The sequence below is a fragment of the Ammospiza caudacuta genome, chromosome 3 (assembly GCF_027887145.1).
Source record: "Ammospiza caudacuta isolate bAmmCau1 chromosome 3, bAmmCau1.pri, whole genome shotgun sequence".
Lineage (NCBI taxonomy): Eukaryota > Metazoa > Chordata > Aves > Passeriformes > Passerellidae > Ammospiza > Ammospiza caudacuta.
The window spans coordinates 97,561,054-97,575,182 of record NC_080595.1 but is presented as its reverse complement, the minus strand read 5'-3'; the positions used below and the strand labels follow the sequence as shown (position 1 = coordinate 97,575,182).

Genomic DNA, 14,129 nt, shown 5'->3' with positions numbered 1-14,129 from the left:
ATGTTCATTTTACACATCTTTATAGGTCTAAGAGGGTACTCTCCAAGATGCTGTATTGAGAACTCTGCTTTGGAGTTCAGTCCTAGAAATACATTTTAACATGCATCATAAAATCCCAAATGGAACAGAGTATATAAAATGGTTTCCTCTTCATTTTTATAATAACATAACACTTAATGATGCAGCTTGTCTTCTGTGGAAAACAAAAATCTAATACTTTTGTAATTTTCTTTTTAAAAATCTTAACTACTGGCAGAAATAGGTCAAAAGCCATGTTTTTTTCTGGAGCCATTTTTACTATGTGGAGTTTTGAAATGATGCTCCAAACTGTTCTATAAATCAATAGTGTAACCTCACTTCTAGCCATGACTATATTCTCCTCCTCAGTGCACTTGAAAGGTTTTTGTTTTCCCCTTGCTATTAACTGCTAGTTATGCCAGAGCATGGAATTTCCTGGACAAAAGTCTGAAGCTTCAAACATTTATACCTCCTTGCTCCATCTCTGTTTACATTTTTTAGAACTGGAATTACCAGAATTTGAGCACTTAAACCTTTGAGCTGTTCACATGAGGATACTAAAGAATTTGTTCTGAATTAATAGTATATATGAATTGGAAGTTATTAAAACACTTAATTAAACTTCTGCTCTGTTCTCTAATAAAATTTTCATCTACTCAAAGTATGAAATTCACATTTGTGTAGCTGGAAGGTATTTCAAATATTAATCAAATCCATATTTGTGATTCAGTAGCAGGGCAAGCTGCATATATATCTGACAAAAATAACTTAAGAGCCTCATTCCACCAAGTGGTCATGCCATCTCTTTCACAATGTGGTCTTGGAGCTCGTGCTCAACTACAAGGGACTGTATAGATAGTTCCTTTCCTCAAGTCAACATTGTCAAGTCTGCCCCTGGATTTCTAGTGGTTGTATTATTGTAACATTCAGCATATAGTCCTGACTTCTGTTGTTAAATGTAGGCTATTTTTTTAATCAGGGATGATGGAGAATCAGATACAAAAATACTTATTTGACATCACTGTGGGGCAGAAGGCTGGTAGATACAAGCATATAGGCTAGCTGGGGAATTTTGCCTCAGTTTACCCAGTTTGCCTTTGACAAAGAATTGCAGTGAGTAGGCATAGAGTATCAACATTCGCTTATTTTTTCTTCTGGAAGATGAACCTGTGCAATTTTCTGTTATTGGTGTGATTTACAGGTGGGTGTTGTCATAAAACTGGTCCTCTGATGGACTTGAAATAAGAGAAGACTTAAGTGTTTGTCTAAATTAAAGCATATTCACAGAATAGTTCTGAAAATATATATAAGATATGAAGTAGCAGAACATATGATACCATAACACTTATATGTAACTGCCATATCCATTTGAAGGCTCAACAAAGGATCAAAGTTAAATGATATTTAAACCTAGTATAGCTGTTTAGACAGGAAATGTATTGTCTTGTTCAGGTTTTTAAATTGGAAGTTTAGTATTTGCTGTCATTTTACTAAAAATATTAAGATTGTTGTTTTGAATAAAAGTAGCTGGAATAGTCAATTAATACTTCAATTATTTTTGTGTTTTCCTTATCAGGAAGATGAGGTGATCATTTTACATAATTAACATGTAGTTTAATGTTATTGATGTGCCTACATGTTGTGTGAAGTGAATTTTTCAGATGCATGTGGTGTTTTGTTTTGATAAAAATCATGTTAGCTTATTTGACAGTAACAAAGCTTTTATTTAGTGAATTATTCTTTTTAATTGATAACATTTAAAAATAAGTGTTAAAATGTAGCTCAGTCTGTGCATGTTCATGTAGTTTTTTTGATTGCATGCAGATGTGTTACTTTCTATTATTTAAACTGGTTTATAGCTAAAATAGCTTTCAATGTATTTAAATTTGAAAAATAAGCAAAATGTTAAATTAGTATTTCAGAACATAGTTAGAATTCTTCTAAGCCATAGACCACTGCAAACAACTTTTCTGTTTCTTTATTACACCAAGAAGTTAACTAGTATTTTTCTCTAAATAAGCCTGTTTATAATAGGGGAAGTGCTCCTGGTTCTGATTTGTCCTGTGCTCCTGTCCTTCTGTCATCCTATTGCAAGGACCTCCATCTTCTTTTAGCTGCTTGGGGTTAGAAGGACTCCTTTGTATTAAATGCTCCAATAGCTCCCTTAGCAAAGTCTTCCTTCCCCCTGCTCATTATCTCATATTTCCCTGTCCTAAGCAGTCACATTCTTTCTAGCTTCTGCTTTCTGGAGATAGTTTGAAGTTTGCTGTGAAATTTAAGTTTGAAGATCATGCTTCCAAGTATCAACAATTTAAAATAAGGTTCTTGTGAAGCCCATATTGTATGAAGAACTTGGATCTACTTTGTTTGGCATGCTTTTGTATGCTTTTTGATGTGACTTATCCTTGACTGGAAATATTTGCTTACATTTACTTTAAAGCACTTACATAAGATTTTTGGTTTTTCGTGTTTTATAGTATCTTAAAGAAGGTTCCTTGAAGGATCCACTGTTAGATGATCATGGAGATTTCAACAGAATGTGCACAGCCATGAAAAAGATTGGACTGGATGATGAAGAAAAACTTGATCTGTTTAGAGTAGTGGCTGGTGTCCTTCACCTTGGAAATATCGATTTTGAGGAAGCTGGGAGTACTTCAGGTTAGATCAAAATAGAAATGATTTTTCCTAAAAATACTGAAAATGCCTCTTGATTAGAGACTTTCCCTTTGCATGTGAATTACTGCTTTTGAAAGCTTCTTTGTGTTCATGGGTAATTCCATCCTAATTCACCCCATTTTGAAGTCAAGTTTATCTGTTTGTTTTAAAGTTGTACTTCTTTCCATGCTCTGAAAGCAAATAGGGTTGCACTGAAACTGTTCAAGAACCTATTCAGTGAAAAGTTTCATATAAAGAAAAGAGCCATTATGCATTTTAATGACAGGTTTAAAATCCAACTTCTCTCTAATATCACAAAAAGATCTTGACTTTAGAAATTAGCAACTCCATCTGTAGGGAAAGGTATTATGTCTTTTGGCTTCCAAAAATAACATCATGTTAGTATTTTGAGAAATGAAAAAAAAAAGTTACAGCAAAAACGTAGGTAAATATAACTTTCTCATTTTAAGACGTTGCTCACAAGGTGAAGCAGTACAAGTGTAGTTGGGACTTAATTGCAGAATGTGCATGAAGGTTGATGAAGGAGATTTAATGATTTGGGAATTGTTCCTATTACCTTACTACTGAAATCAGCCTCTCTAAATTGAGAACTGCTGTCCATATATTCTTGAAGGGTTGATTCCTCTGGGTCTGGATGTACTACAAATACAACTATAAGTATGTAGGTCTAGCTTGAGTTGCAAGACAGTGAAATTTGTTTCTCCTGGTCCTGCTTCAAGAATGTATAGCTGTTGGTGCAGTTGTTTGGAAGAGCAGACCAAAGAACATTTTAAAGTGTTCTGAATGATGAATTAAATGAGTGCTAACCTTACAGGTTCACTAGCTCCTGACCCCAAGTACAGAATCAGCACAGTACTGTACAAAACATTCTGTTCAGAAGAGATCTTGGGTGGGCTTCAGTCCCCTGTGTCAAATCAGGGCCAGTGCTGAATTCAAATTGGGTAGTTTAGGATTGGCATAGAGGTAGGTTGTTTTTAGTTTTTGTTTTCCTTGCTCTACTCTATAGATCAAATGACAACCTCCCCAGTGTCAGTTCATGCTGTTGCCATCTACATGAAGATGACAGAAATGAACATGATTGATGAGAATGAATCCGGGAAGATGCACCTGTAGAGATGGGTAGTGGCCTCATGTAGCTCAAAGCAGTAAGCTTCCCAGAGAGCTTCCCTGTTTGGGCCTTTTGTGAGTTGTGACATGGGCATTGATCAGGTTAAACAGTGAAAGAGGTGCAAATGTGAGTTTGAGGAGGAAATGAATGAGAAGAGTGGGAACCACAGATGGTTAGGAAAGTCAGGGTTTAGAGAACAGAATGTCACCAGAGAACCTATGACCTCTAAATACTGAAATTCAGACCCACTTTTTTTCTGGAATAAATTATAGATCTTCTAAAATGTAAATGAATGTATTGAACTTCTAAATTCCAAATACATGTTTTGTTTTTCCCTCACCATGCACACAGGGTGTGCATTTGAACTGCTGCAGGCAGTCTCTTACCAGAGAGAGACTGGTAAGACCCTCTAGAATTCTGTTGCTCCTCTACTGCAAGCAACAGCAAACACATGTAAATAAGTGCTAGATTTTATTAAAGTGGGTGGTGTGCCAGTTGGAGATCTCTGCTGGCCGAGCCCTGGCGCTGAGGAAGGTGCAGAGCAGCAGGACTGCACCTCCTGTTGTTTACCTGGGACATGTACAGAGCCTTATCTGAAAAATCCAAGTGCCAGGAGCCTGCCCTAGCCGCCGCTTCTGCTGTATTGCAAGAGAGCCTGGAGGATTACAGGAATATCTAAGTTCAAAAGTATTAAGTCACTAGAGTTAGTTTGTAGGGGTTAGCACTTCTCCATTTTGAGGTAGTTCTTCCCTCCAAGCAGCCTGGAAAGTGTTCTAGAAATACCGAATTTCACGTATAGTTTTTGGGCGAGATGTTATTTTTGTGTTTGTTTTGGGGGGGTTCCCTGGGCTCTGTGAGCTGCCTTTTGGCCCCGCGCTGCTCTGAGGCGCTGTGCAGAGGCAGCGGTGCCGCCCTGAGGGCGAGGGCGGCCGCTGACGCTGTGTGTCCGCAGGGGGCTGCACGCCGCGCGCGCGGAGCCAGGCGGCGCTGGAGCGCTGCGCGGCCCTGCTGGGCCTGGACGAGGACGACCTGCGCGGGAGCCTCACGTCGCGCGTCATGCTCACCACGGCAGGGGGCGCCAAGGGCACGGTCATCAAGTGAGTGGCGGCGCCGGCGGGAGGGGCGGCGCCGGCGGGAGGGGCGGCGCCGGCGGGAGGGGCGGTGCCGGCGGGAGGGGAGGGGCGGTGCCGGCGGGAGGGGCGGGGCGGGGCGGGCGCCGCCCGTGAGGGGCCGCCCGCGCTGCTGCCATGCCGGGGGCCGGCTCCGCGCGTCCCCTGGTCACCCACCGGCACAACCGGCCCCAGCTCCGCTTAACCAGCTGCCGGGCGGAACTGAGGTGCGCTCGCACCAAGCGCAGCTAAAGCGCTTCTTTTAATGGGTCACCGAGCACAGGTGCACCCCCCTTTGGTCGTAAAGAAATCACAGTTATACACTTACACCAGCTGAAGGCTAGCAGGCTTACAGCACTTTGAACAAGTAACTCCTGTGCTGTATAAAATCTCTCATGTGTTAGTGAGTACGCTGTGTGGCCAAAGAAAGTATAGCAGTCAGCCAGTTAAATCCACAGCCTGCACAGCAAATTTGATATGCTAAATCATTTCTCAGATACACTCTATTAAGGAATGTCAATGTGGTGCCTGAAGTCTTTCAGAAGGTGCTTGAATCTTTCTCCTGAGGGCTGCGCAGTGCTCCCGTGAGTGCTGCTCTGTAATAATTGGGGCCGGGATGCTTTAATTAGAGGGCAGGATGGCCACCCTTCTTAATGCCTGAGTGATCACTGTCCTTGTGTTTGTCATACGTAATTCTTCTGAAATCAAATTTTAACTTTAAAAACACCCTTGCAAATGGTAATCCAGAAATTGCTGCTTTTTTGCTGGTTTTGGTAAACACACATTTAATCTTGACTGTAAATAATGTTTCACAAAAACACAGATAGAAAGTGTGGTGGTTTTTTTTTAATTTTTTTTTTTTTTTGAAGCTATGATCCAGGTAACTTCCGAGGCACAGAAGCAAGATAATGGTTCCTTTCTGTATGTACATGGAAAAGAATTAAGGGCAAAGAGTCTGTATAAATATGGTACTGGTGATAACATTTCAAACCCATGAAATTTATAACTCTTGCAAAACAGAGTTTTATGAAAATGACAATGCAGTTACCTTTTATTTATGAGAAACCTCTAGCTTCTACCACAAATTTTCTCTTGCTGAGATTGATCCTAGCATGCAAGCTGTCAGGGATGCCTGCAACTGAATTGTGTGTTTTAACATTTAGTTTTCTGTGTTGAGTATTTTCTGGAGTTCACATAAAAGGCTGAGCTTGGACTAAGCAGTTTTGTGCACATTAAAGTAATTCTCAGCATTCAGCTGAATATATCAATCTTTTAATTAGGAAGCTAATAAACATTCACTCCTTGGAAGAATACAGGTGTGCTTTTTATTAACCTATGGAAACAGTCTGATTGTTTTAGTGAATTGGAAATACTTTATTCACATTACACCAAATGTTTAACATATGAAACTCATCATTTTCTGTACTAATGGGGTTTATTTGAGTTCCTTGCATATTTTGTATTTGCAATTTCTTTGGAAATGTATTACAGAAATTATTATTATAGAAAAAATTCTAATAAAGTGACAAATGGTAAATAATGTTGGGGGAAGTGGGAGAGGGTAATGTGTTACTCTACATTCAGTTAAAAGCTCAAGATCTAAACCTCTTAATTATGTATTCAAAAGTCCATTTCTGGAGAGTAAATTCTTCTCTCCCTGCCCAATGTAAATTCCTCCTCTCTCTCCTCCAGAAGTTACTAGAAATTGGGGACTTTGAGTCGTTGTCATCTTGCTTGTCGTTGTCATATCCAGATGATATGGAGTGTTACAAGTAATTTTTTCCCCTTCATTACAAGCTTAATGTATAGGAAGATGTCAGTCTTGCAGGAAAAAGTGTCTCCAGTGGAAAATATTGACCGAGCTTTAACTAGTTGCTCTTTTCCAGACCATGTCTAAATTGACAGCAAAATCTTTGATATATTCATCCAGGAGAAGCTTTATCAGTACATTAGAGTAGAAAATTTCTTATTTTACAGTACAGATGGCACTCACAGTAATTCATGGCAATATGAACATTGCAGGTTTTGAAAGTCAATAACATTTTTTACTTAATTCAAGTTGGGATGCACAATCATTGCTGATCTTTTTCTGTTGACTTACTGCTTACCTGGTTATTCTCCATCTTCCATTTGCATTTTTAAATTCTTCTCAGCTTACTACCACCCACTTTCCTTTACTGAAATATATCTTGTGAATTTTGACATTATGAATTTTTTGGAAAATAATCTTGTATGCTAATCTTGTTACAAGATTTTCTGCATTGTTAATTCGGTATTATTAGAGCCCATTTTTTGAGAATACCCTTAGTTTCACATTCCTTTTAAGTGAAAGTGTTAAATAGAAGTAGAAGGGCTTTGAACGAATTGTATCCATGTCAGATTCAGATGGCACCCCACTGGAAATGCTCTCAGGGAACTGCTGGTTCAGCCTCTGAGAAGGCTAGAAGCTTCATTTTGGCTGTTGTACATGTAACACAGACATAAAGCTTGTCTGTATATTTTCCTTTTGAGAATGTCTGGTGGGACATATCAAGCTACCACCATTATGAGGCAGACCATGTGATCACTCCTCAAGTGACACTGTCAAGGAATGTTTCTTAATTTTTGTTACAGCTTTGAGTTTACTTTGGATTAAAACTGTAAAGATTTTCTGATCAGTGAATTTATCCTGATACTCCTGTAGTGTTATTAGCACTGTGCAGTTTCAGAAGTCTGCAGACATAAGGAGCAGCAGATCTTACTTTTCCCGTATTTTATTTTGGGGATGTCAAAAATGAGTTCAGCAGACTCCTTACACCTCTCAATGATTATTGCATTAAGCCTCTTTTGCTAGCATTTTATAAACTTGTGCATCTAAAAGCAGACATACTCTAATAAATACACCAATATCATCTTCTCACATGGCTTACTGCATGTAAAAGTGGATTGGACTATTTTAGACATTTTTTACATAGACACAATTTTTCTGTGGTAGTGTGGTTTAGAATTTACTTGACTGCTATCAGTATTAGAGTTTTGACAAGTACATTGTTTTTTTTTTGTTCCAGCAACCCAAAGAGCTGGTCATTTCTCTCTCTTTCTTAGGGACCTTTTGTGTGCAAGTAGATCATGTGAGTCCTATTAGGTCACAGTGAATAAATAGCTCAGCTGAAATCACTGTGCTCAGAGTATAACAAAGGCTTTGTTCTGCTGGGCACAGTGGAGCCAACAAGGAACAGTAGGAGGGTGATGCTAAATGCAATCTCTCTGAATTTTATTAAATAATCATGTGCAGTGAATTGCCTGGGGGACTTGACAGCTGCACTATGTCTATCTGTCTTTGTCTCCCAAAACCCCAAAATAATTACCTTGCTCGATGATGGTTTTGCCATCCATGTGAAGTGTATTTACAGAGAGAAATAATGTGTTGGATTCAAAATCTGGTGCTTCTCTTAGACTGTAAATGTGCTACTGTGCTTTTCTCTTGCCCAGTTTCTTCTTTTCCAAGAAGACTTTCACAGAGGACTCCATCATCACAAACTAAATTATTTAGCAAGGTGAAAAAAATTAACTTGCATCATTCCAAGTCCTTCAGCTTCTTTTGCAGTCCATTTTCTACCAAAATGCATTTTTTAAGTGATGCTACTGAAGTGTCCATCGGAAAAACTTTTTCAAAACTTTTTTGAACTTTGGCTTGTTTCAAATTAGAAGTTTGCTGCTTATATTCTTTAATTATGTGGAGTATTTAACTAGGTGGGGTTACTTAATCCAGGCTACTTTATTTATGAACCAGTAACCATATTGGATGACAGTAATTGATGGATATCACTTCACCTGCTGTCTCCCTCAGTTGTTGTCAACCATGGGCAAATTATACATGGTTTGAATTAATTTGTTCTGGAATATATTTGGGAACTGCATGGAGTTTGCATGGAGAGATTTTGTCCACAGACTAAATCTACCCCATCCATGCTTTCCCCTAGGTCTCAAACTCTAGATCATTGGAAACCTTGCTGAAGAAATTGGCATGAAGACCAACAAGGGTTTTTCTTGCAGCCTTACCAAAGTATTTAGAATTTGGCAAATTTTTTCCCTATTGCATTCAAGTAGCTGATAAATTCAGGAGAGGGAAAGAAGGTAAAATGGAGGAAGGAGAATTTATCTTTTCCTGTTCAGGCAAGAAACAAGAGAAAGAAAGAGATTCATTTGTCTTTGTGCAGACCAAAGAAAGGAAGAGCTGAGGGAAAGCAAGTTCATGAAAAGAAAGCTACTTGTTCTGAACATCAGTTCTGTGATGGGGCTCTTGTGTATCTACTGTTTCAGGGCATTTTCAGCGTTGTTTAGTGGTTCTGAACTTTCAGTTGTGCAAAATGCTTTGCAGGGTTACATTTTCTTTCCATGCATGTTTGCTGCATACTATGAAATTTAGCAGCAAGGGTTTGCTTAACAGCAGCAGAATTTGCTATTTTGAGCACTGGGACCATTTTGTAAATACATGCTCTAGGAGTACAACTATTTGTCATGTTGTTTAAAAAAGTAAGTGAAAAACATAAATTATTTTAATATATTGTATTATGTAATAGGTCTGCAGCTGACAGGAATTAGTATTCTGATCTCTTAAACGTATCAGAACAGAATGCAAAGGTACCTTCCTTCTATTTATAAGCTGAGATTTCTGTCAGTGCTCATTACCTTAAGATGAGATAGATACTTAGTGGAAGACAAGATTGTGTGTAAAGCTAATTACTATCAAATGTAAGGTAGCTGCAAGTGTCCTTTGGGAATGGAGACTCTGGTTCCATGCCTTACCAGTCACAGTAGAATGTGATCTCCATCAGAAGTATTATCTTTGAAGAAATAAAAAAATAGTAATTATTAGTTAGTTAGTTTAGTGCTTATGAATTCTGGGAAGTGAAGGAAATTATGGATAAGCTGTTGTTGTGGTTTCACTCCAGCTGGCAACTCAGCCCCTTGTAGCCACTCACTCCCTGCCAGTGGAAGGAAAAGGGGAAGGGTAAAAATGAGAAAACACATTGGTTATTGATAAAGGCAGTTTAAAAGGTAAAGCAAAAGCTACACATGCCAGAAATGCAAACCCAGGAATTCGTTCTCTACTTTCTGTTGGAAGGTCAGTGTTCAGCTCCCCAGGACAGCAGGCTTCATCAAGTGTTGTGGTTACTTAGGAAGACAAAATATTAAATTCATAGAATCATTCCCCTTTCCCCCTTCTTCCTTCAGCTTTTATTGCTGAGCATGATGCCATATGATAGGGGATGTCCCTTTGGTTAGTTGGGGTCAGCTGTCCCAGCTGTGTCCCCTTCTCAGCTTCTTGTTCACCCTCAGCTTCCTCACTAGTGTGATGGGGTGAGGAGCAGAAAAGATGTCAGAGCAAAAACTGAACTTTAGGCTTTATTCTAACATAACAAATCATAAGTAAATAGTAGAAATATTTTTGTAGATGGTGTTGTATATAGTTTAAATATCTTTCTCTGGAAACTGTCAGTAGAATTTCTAATTATTTAATAAACAATTATGAAAGCATCTGAATCTCACTTCTACTGATGGTAGCAAAACATTATTGTTTTTTACAGCTAAGATAGTCTAACTTGGCAAGGTTGTTTCCTGCCTTGGCCTAGAGATTGGGGAAGGTTTTTTAGGTCCTAATTTATGGTATTGGACAGGCTGGTTTTAGGTTTAGAGTCTAATCTCAGCATTTCACAGCAAGGAATTATGAAAAATAAGGTTTGTATCTTATTTTTTTAGGGTACCCTTGAAAGTGGAACAAGCAAACAATGCTCGCGATGCCTTGGCTAAAACCGTGTACAGTCATCTGTTCGATCATGTAGTGAAAAGGGTAAACCAGTGCTTTCCATTTGAAACTTCTTCTTTCTTCATTGGAGTTCTAGATATAGCTGGTTTTGGTAAGTATACCTAAAATAATTTCTAGTTGTCACTTTTTTCCACCAAAGATTCCATAACAAATTCTGTAATGAAGAGTGGGAGGGTTTTTCTTTTTGGTGTTGATGGTTCTTATAAAGCTTTTGCTTTTTGCTTCTTTGACTCACTAAAATTCAAAACAGGGCATGTTTTGTGATGTGCTCTAGTCCTGCCAAGGTTGTCCAGGGGAACAGCCTTTGGTTTTCAGGTCTTTAGAGTTTTGGTATCTACTGCTAGCCTGGTGTATCATAGATGCATGAGGGTGTATTGGTACAATATCACTGTCTGGTAGCATCTTGCTTTTGTTTGCTGCCAACTGTCTGTCATTTATCTTAGAAATATTATCTGCTGCAGTATTTTTAGATGGCTTGTGTACAACTTGAAAATCTGTAAAAGATTTCATTTTGCTGAAAGAAATGACTATGGATCTGAACACATCTTTAAATATTAGCACTGTGAAGCTTCTCTTATTTACTATTTAATTTAAACTCTTGAAACACTGTTTTATCATAAAAGTTTAACTTCTGTCTTTCAGAGTACTTTGAGCACAACAGTTTTGAACAATTCTGTATAAACTACTGTAATGAAAAACTGCAGCAATTTTTTAATGAAAGAATTCTGAAAGAGGTATGATATATTTAATGTTATATTTGAGGATTTGTTTTTTTAACTGTTATATTTGAGGAATTTTTTTTTTTTTTGCTGAAGAGATGCTTTAAATAGCACTACTTTTCATAAGCTTACACGTTATGTTTGAATAAAAAAAAAATCAGTTGACATACTGTTTCCATATTATGTGACATCTGGTTGTGTCAGAAAAGAATGTGGATTTTTGAAAACCAGTTATGAGCTGTCCAGAGATTGGATAATCACCAATACCTAATGAAAATATTGAATTGAACAGGCTTATCATTAAGGCATTAAAGTTGGAATACATTAAGCTGTGTAAGAAAATTCTTAAATGTGTGTTGATTCCTGCTATATTTTTAAAAATTGTTTCGTGTTTATTAGAAAAAATAACTTTTTTCTTGATTTTTTTTTTAGAAAAAAAATTAAGAGTGGTGTTTTCTCTTTTCAATTACTTTAGGAACAAGAACTTTACCAGAAAGAAGGCCTGGGAGTTAATGAAGTTCGTTATGTAGATAATCAGGACTGTATAGGTATGTACTTCTTGAATTGTCAATCTTTTTTGTTACTGTCATGGGGAAAAAACCTTCAAGCAGAGGAGGTGAAATATGCATAGCACTAGTAATTATATGGTTTTATATATATCCTCATTCAATTCACGATCTTCAGTGTTCATAGGCATTTCTGCAGTACAAGATTAGCAGTTTCATCCTTTCCACAGGAAAAAGTTTGTAGTAAAAATTCCTCTTAAAAGAGCAGTTTCATAGAGAATGGAAAAAAAAATTGCAAAACTGTGAGTTTGTGTCTAATAGTTTCAAGAGCATGAATTTCTGTGTCAGCTTTCAAGGGCTTGGGAATATCTGTGTGAGATCAAGGCAATTCAGTTGTTAAAAGTTGTGAAACCACCACTGTATGTTAAATGCTGGTCTGCCTTTCCTAAAACAAATTTCTACTTCTCACTGGGTCATGTTGTCAAATGGAAATATTAACCTTTTAGCTTTGACATGTGGTAAAATGTGTATGAAAAGCTTAAAAATCTCCCCCAGCAATTGAAGCTAGACCTAGGATCATACTGTAAGAAGTTTTAGGCGCTTTTTGTATTACTAATTTCAGCTTGAAATCAAAAGTTAAAATCAAACAATTGTTCCTGATCTTTTCCTCCCTTGTTCCACAAGCTTAGAACTTCTAGATTTGATGGATAACCTATACATGCCTATTAAGATCTGCAGAATTGATTTGCCATGACTTCTTGTATTTAGTTTAATGGCTTTCCATAGGTACTTTTGTAGAGAATCAGATCAGCAGCATTTTGGTGTGTAATGTTCAGTGGTGATACAAGTTGATATATTCAATTTCCATAAATATATGGGGTTTTTTTATTAACAGATTTGATTGAAGCAAAATTAGTAGGTGTACTGGATATTTTGGATGAAGAAAATCGTCTTCCCCAACCAAGTGACCAACATTTTACTTCAGTTGTGCATCAAAAACACAAGGACCATTTCAGGCTCTCGGTAGGTTTATTTTTGTTGTCTGTCTTGTTTTAATGAAACAGTTCTTGGAACAGTTGATAGTAACACTTCAATGTAATAAAAATCTTTCATAAGAAATCTCATACCGCCCAGTCTGCACAGTCTGTACCTCTTTGTTAAGGACAAGGTTGGTGATTAGATTTGATGAAAAGTTCACCGAAGACTTCAAGCAATTCTAATATCCTGCTAAACTAAAGCCATATTCTTGACTTGCATTTGAAGTTTAACATGTAAAACATGAAAAGGAAGTAAAAACACATTTTAATTTAGATTGTTTCATATCAGATGAGCTATTTTGTTGTTCTTTTAAAAAATTTCTTGCTTTGGAGAACGTTTGACTCATGTCTAGTGTCTAGCTAGCACTTCAGAGATGAATATAGGAATCATACTAGGAAAATTTTTTTGTTGCTTATTTTTTAACATACAGCACTGTCTGGAAGATTAAGGCAAATTGTTGAAATTTATATCCATGAATTGTGTTGAAATTTAACAAAATGCCTAAAAAATATGAGTAAAGGAAGCCATCATTTAAAATCCATTTACCAAAATTGTCATACATTTACCTTGTGTTAAGTTTCCACTTAATCCTGCTTGCCTGAATTGGTGTGCAGTGAAACATTCTGATGGTATGTGTATGATCAGGTAGTGCTTGCCTGTTAAGATATACCATCTAAAGCCATATCTTGAGCTTCAGTCTAATCCTATTCATATAACAAGGTTTTTCATCAGCTGTCAAATTTATGATGAAGTGTTGATTAAAGGCACAACCAAAATAAACCAGCTGGTATTAGCAATCCTGGTGACATGTATTTTGAATGCAATGTATTTAAGAGTGTGAAGAGTTTGAAACTGGGTTTTTAGAACATCATGGTTTGGACAGGAATGGTAATGATCAGCACAATTGTATTTACAGGAAATATGATTTTAGCACCTAGTGCTCCTGGCAGATCATGATGGTGTTCTAAGAATAAACTTTTTCTTAGTCTCCATTGCAATACTTCTTTGTAATTCAACTTCTTAATTCCAGATTCCAAGAAAGTCTAAATTGGCCGTTCACAGAAATATCCGAGATGATGAAGGCTTCATTATCCGACACTTTGCAGGAGCAGTGTGCTATGAGACGGTAATTTTGTCTATGGAACA

The 14,129-nt window shown here is 37.4% G+C and overlaps 1 protein-coding gene across 2 annotated transcripts in view; it reads left to right on the top strand.

The window, feature by feature from the left end:
• The window catches only part of MYO6 (myosin VI), a 106,710-nt gene that overhangs the window by 58,804 nt on the left and 33,777 nt on the right, over positions 1–14,129 (top strand). For both annotated transcript variants that reach the window (XM_058800852.1, XM_058800850.1), the window contains exons 11-17: positions 2,496–2,676; positions 4,755–4,899; positions 10,654–10,811; positions 11,363–11,454; positions 11,915–11,987; positions 12,841–12,968; positions 14,014–14,109. In XM_058800852.1, the coding sequence (XP_058656835.1) occupies positions 2,496–2,676; positions 4,755–4,899; positions 10,654–10,811; positions 11,363–11,454; positions 11,915–11,987; positions 12,841–12,968; positions 14,014–14,109 (873 nt within the window). The remainder of the gene's footprint in view (positions 1–2,495; positions 2,677–4,754; positions 4,900–10,653; positions 10,812–11,362; positions 11,455–11,914; positions 11,988–12,840; positions 12,969–14,013; positions 14,110–14,129) is intronic.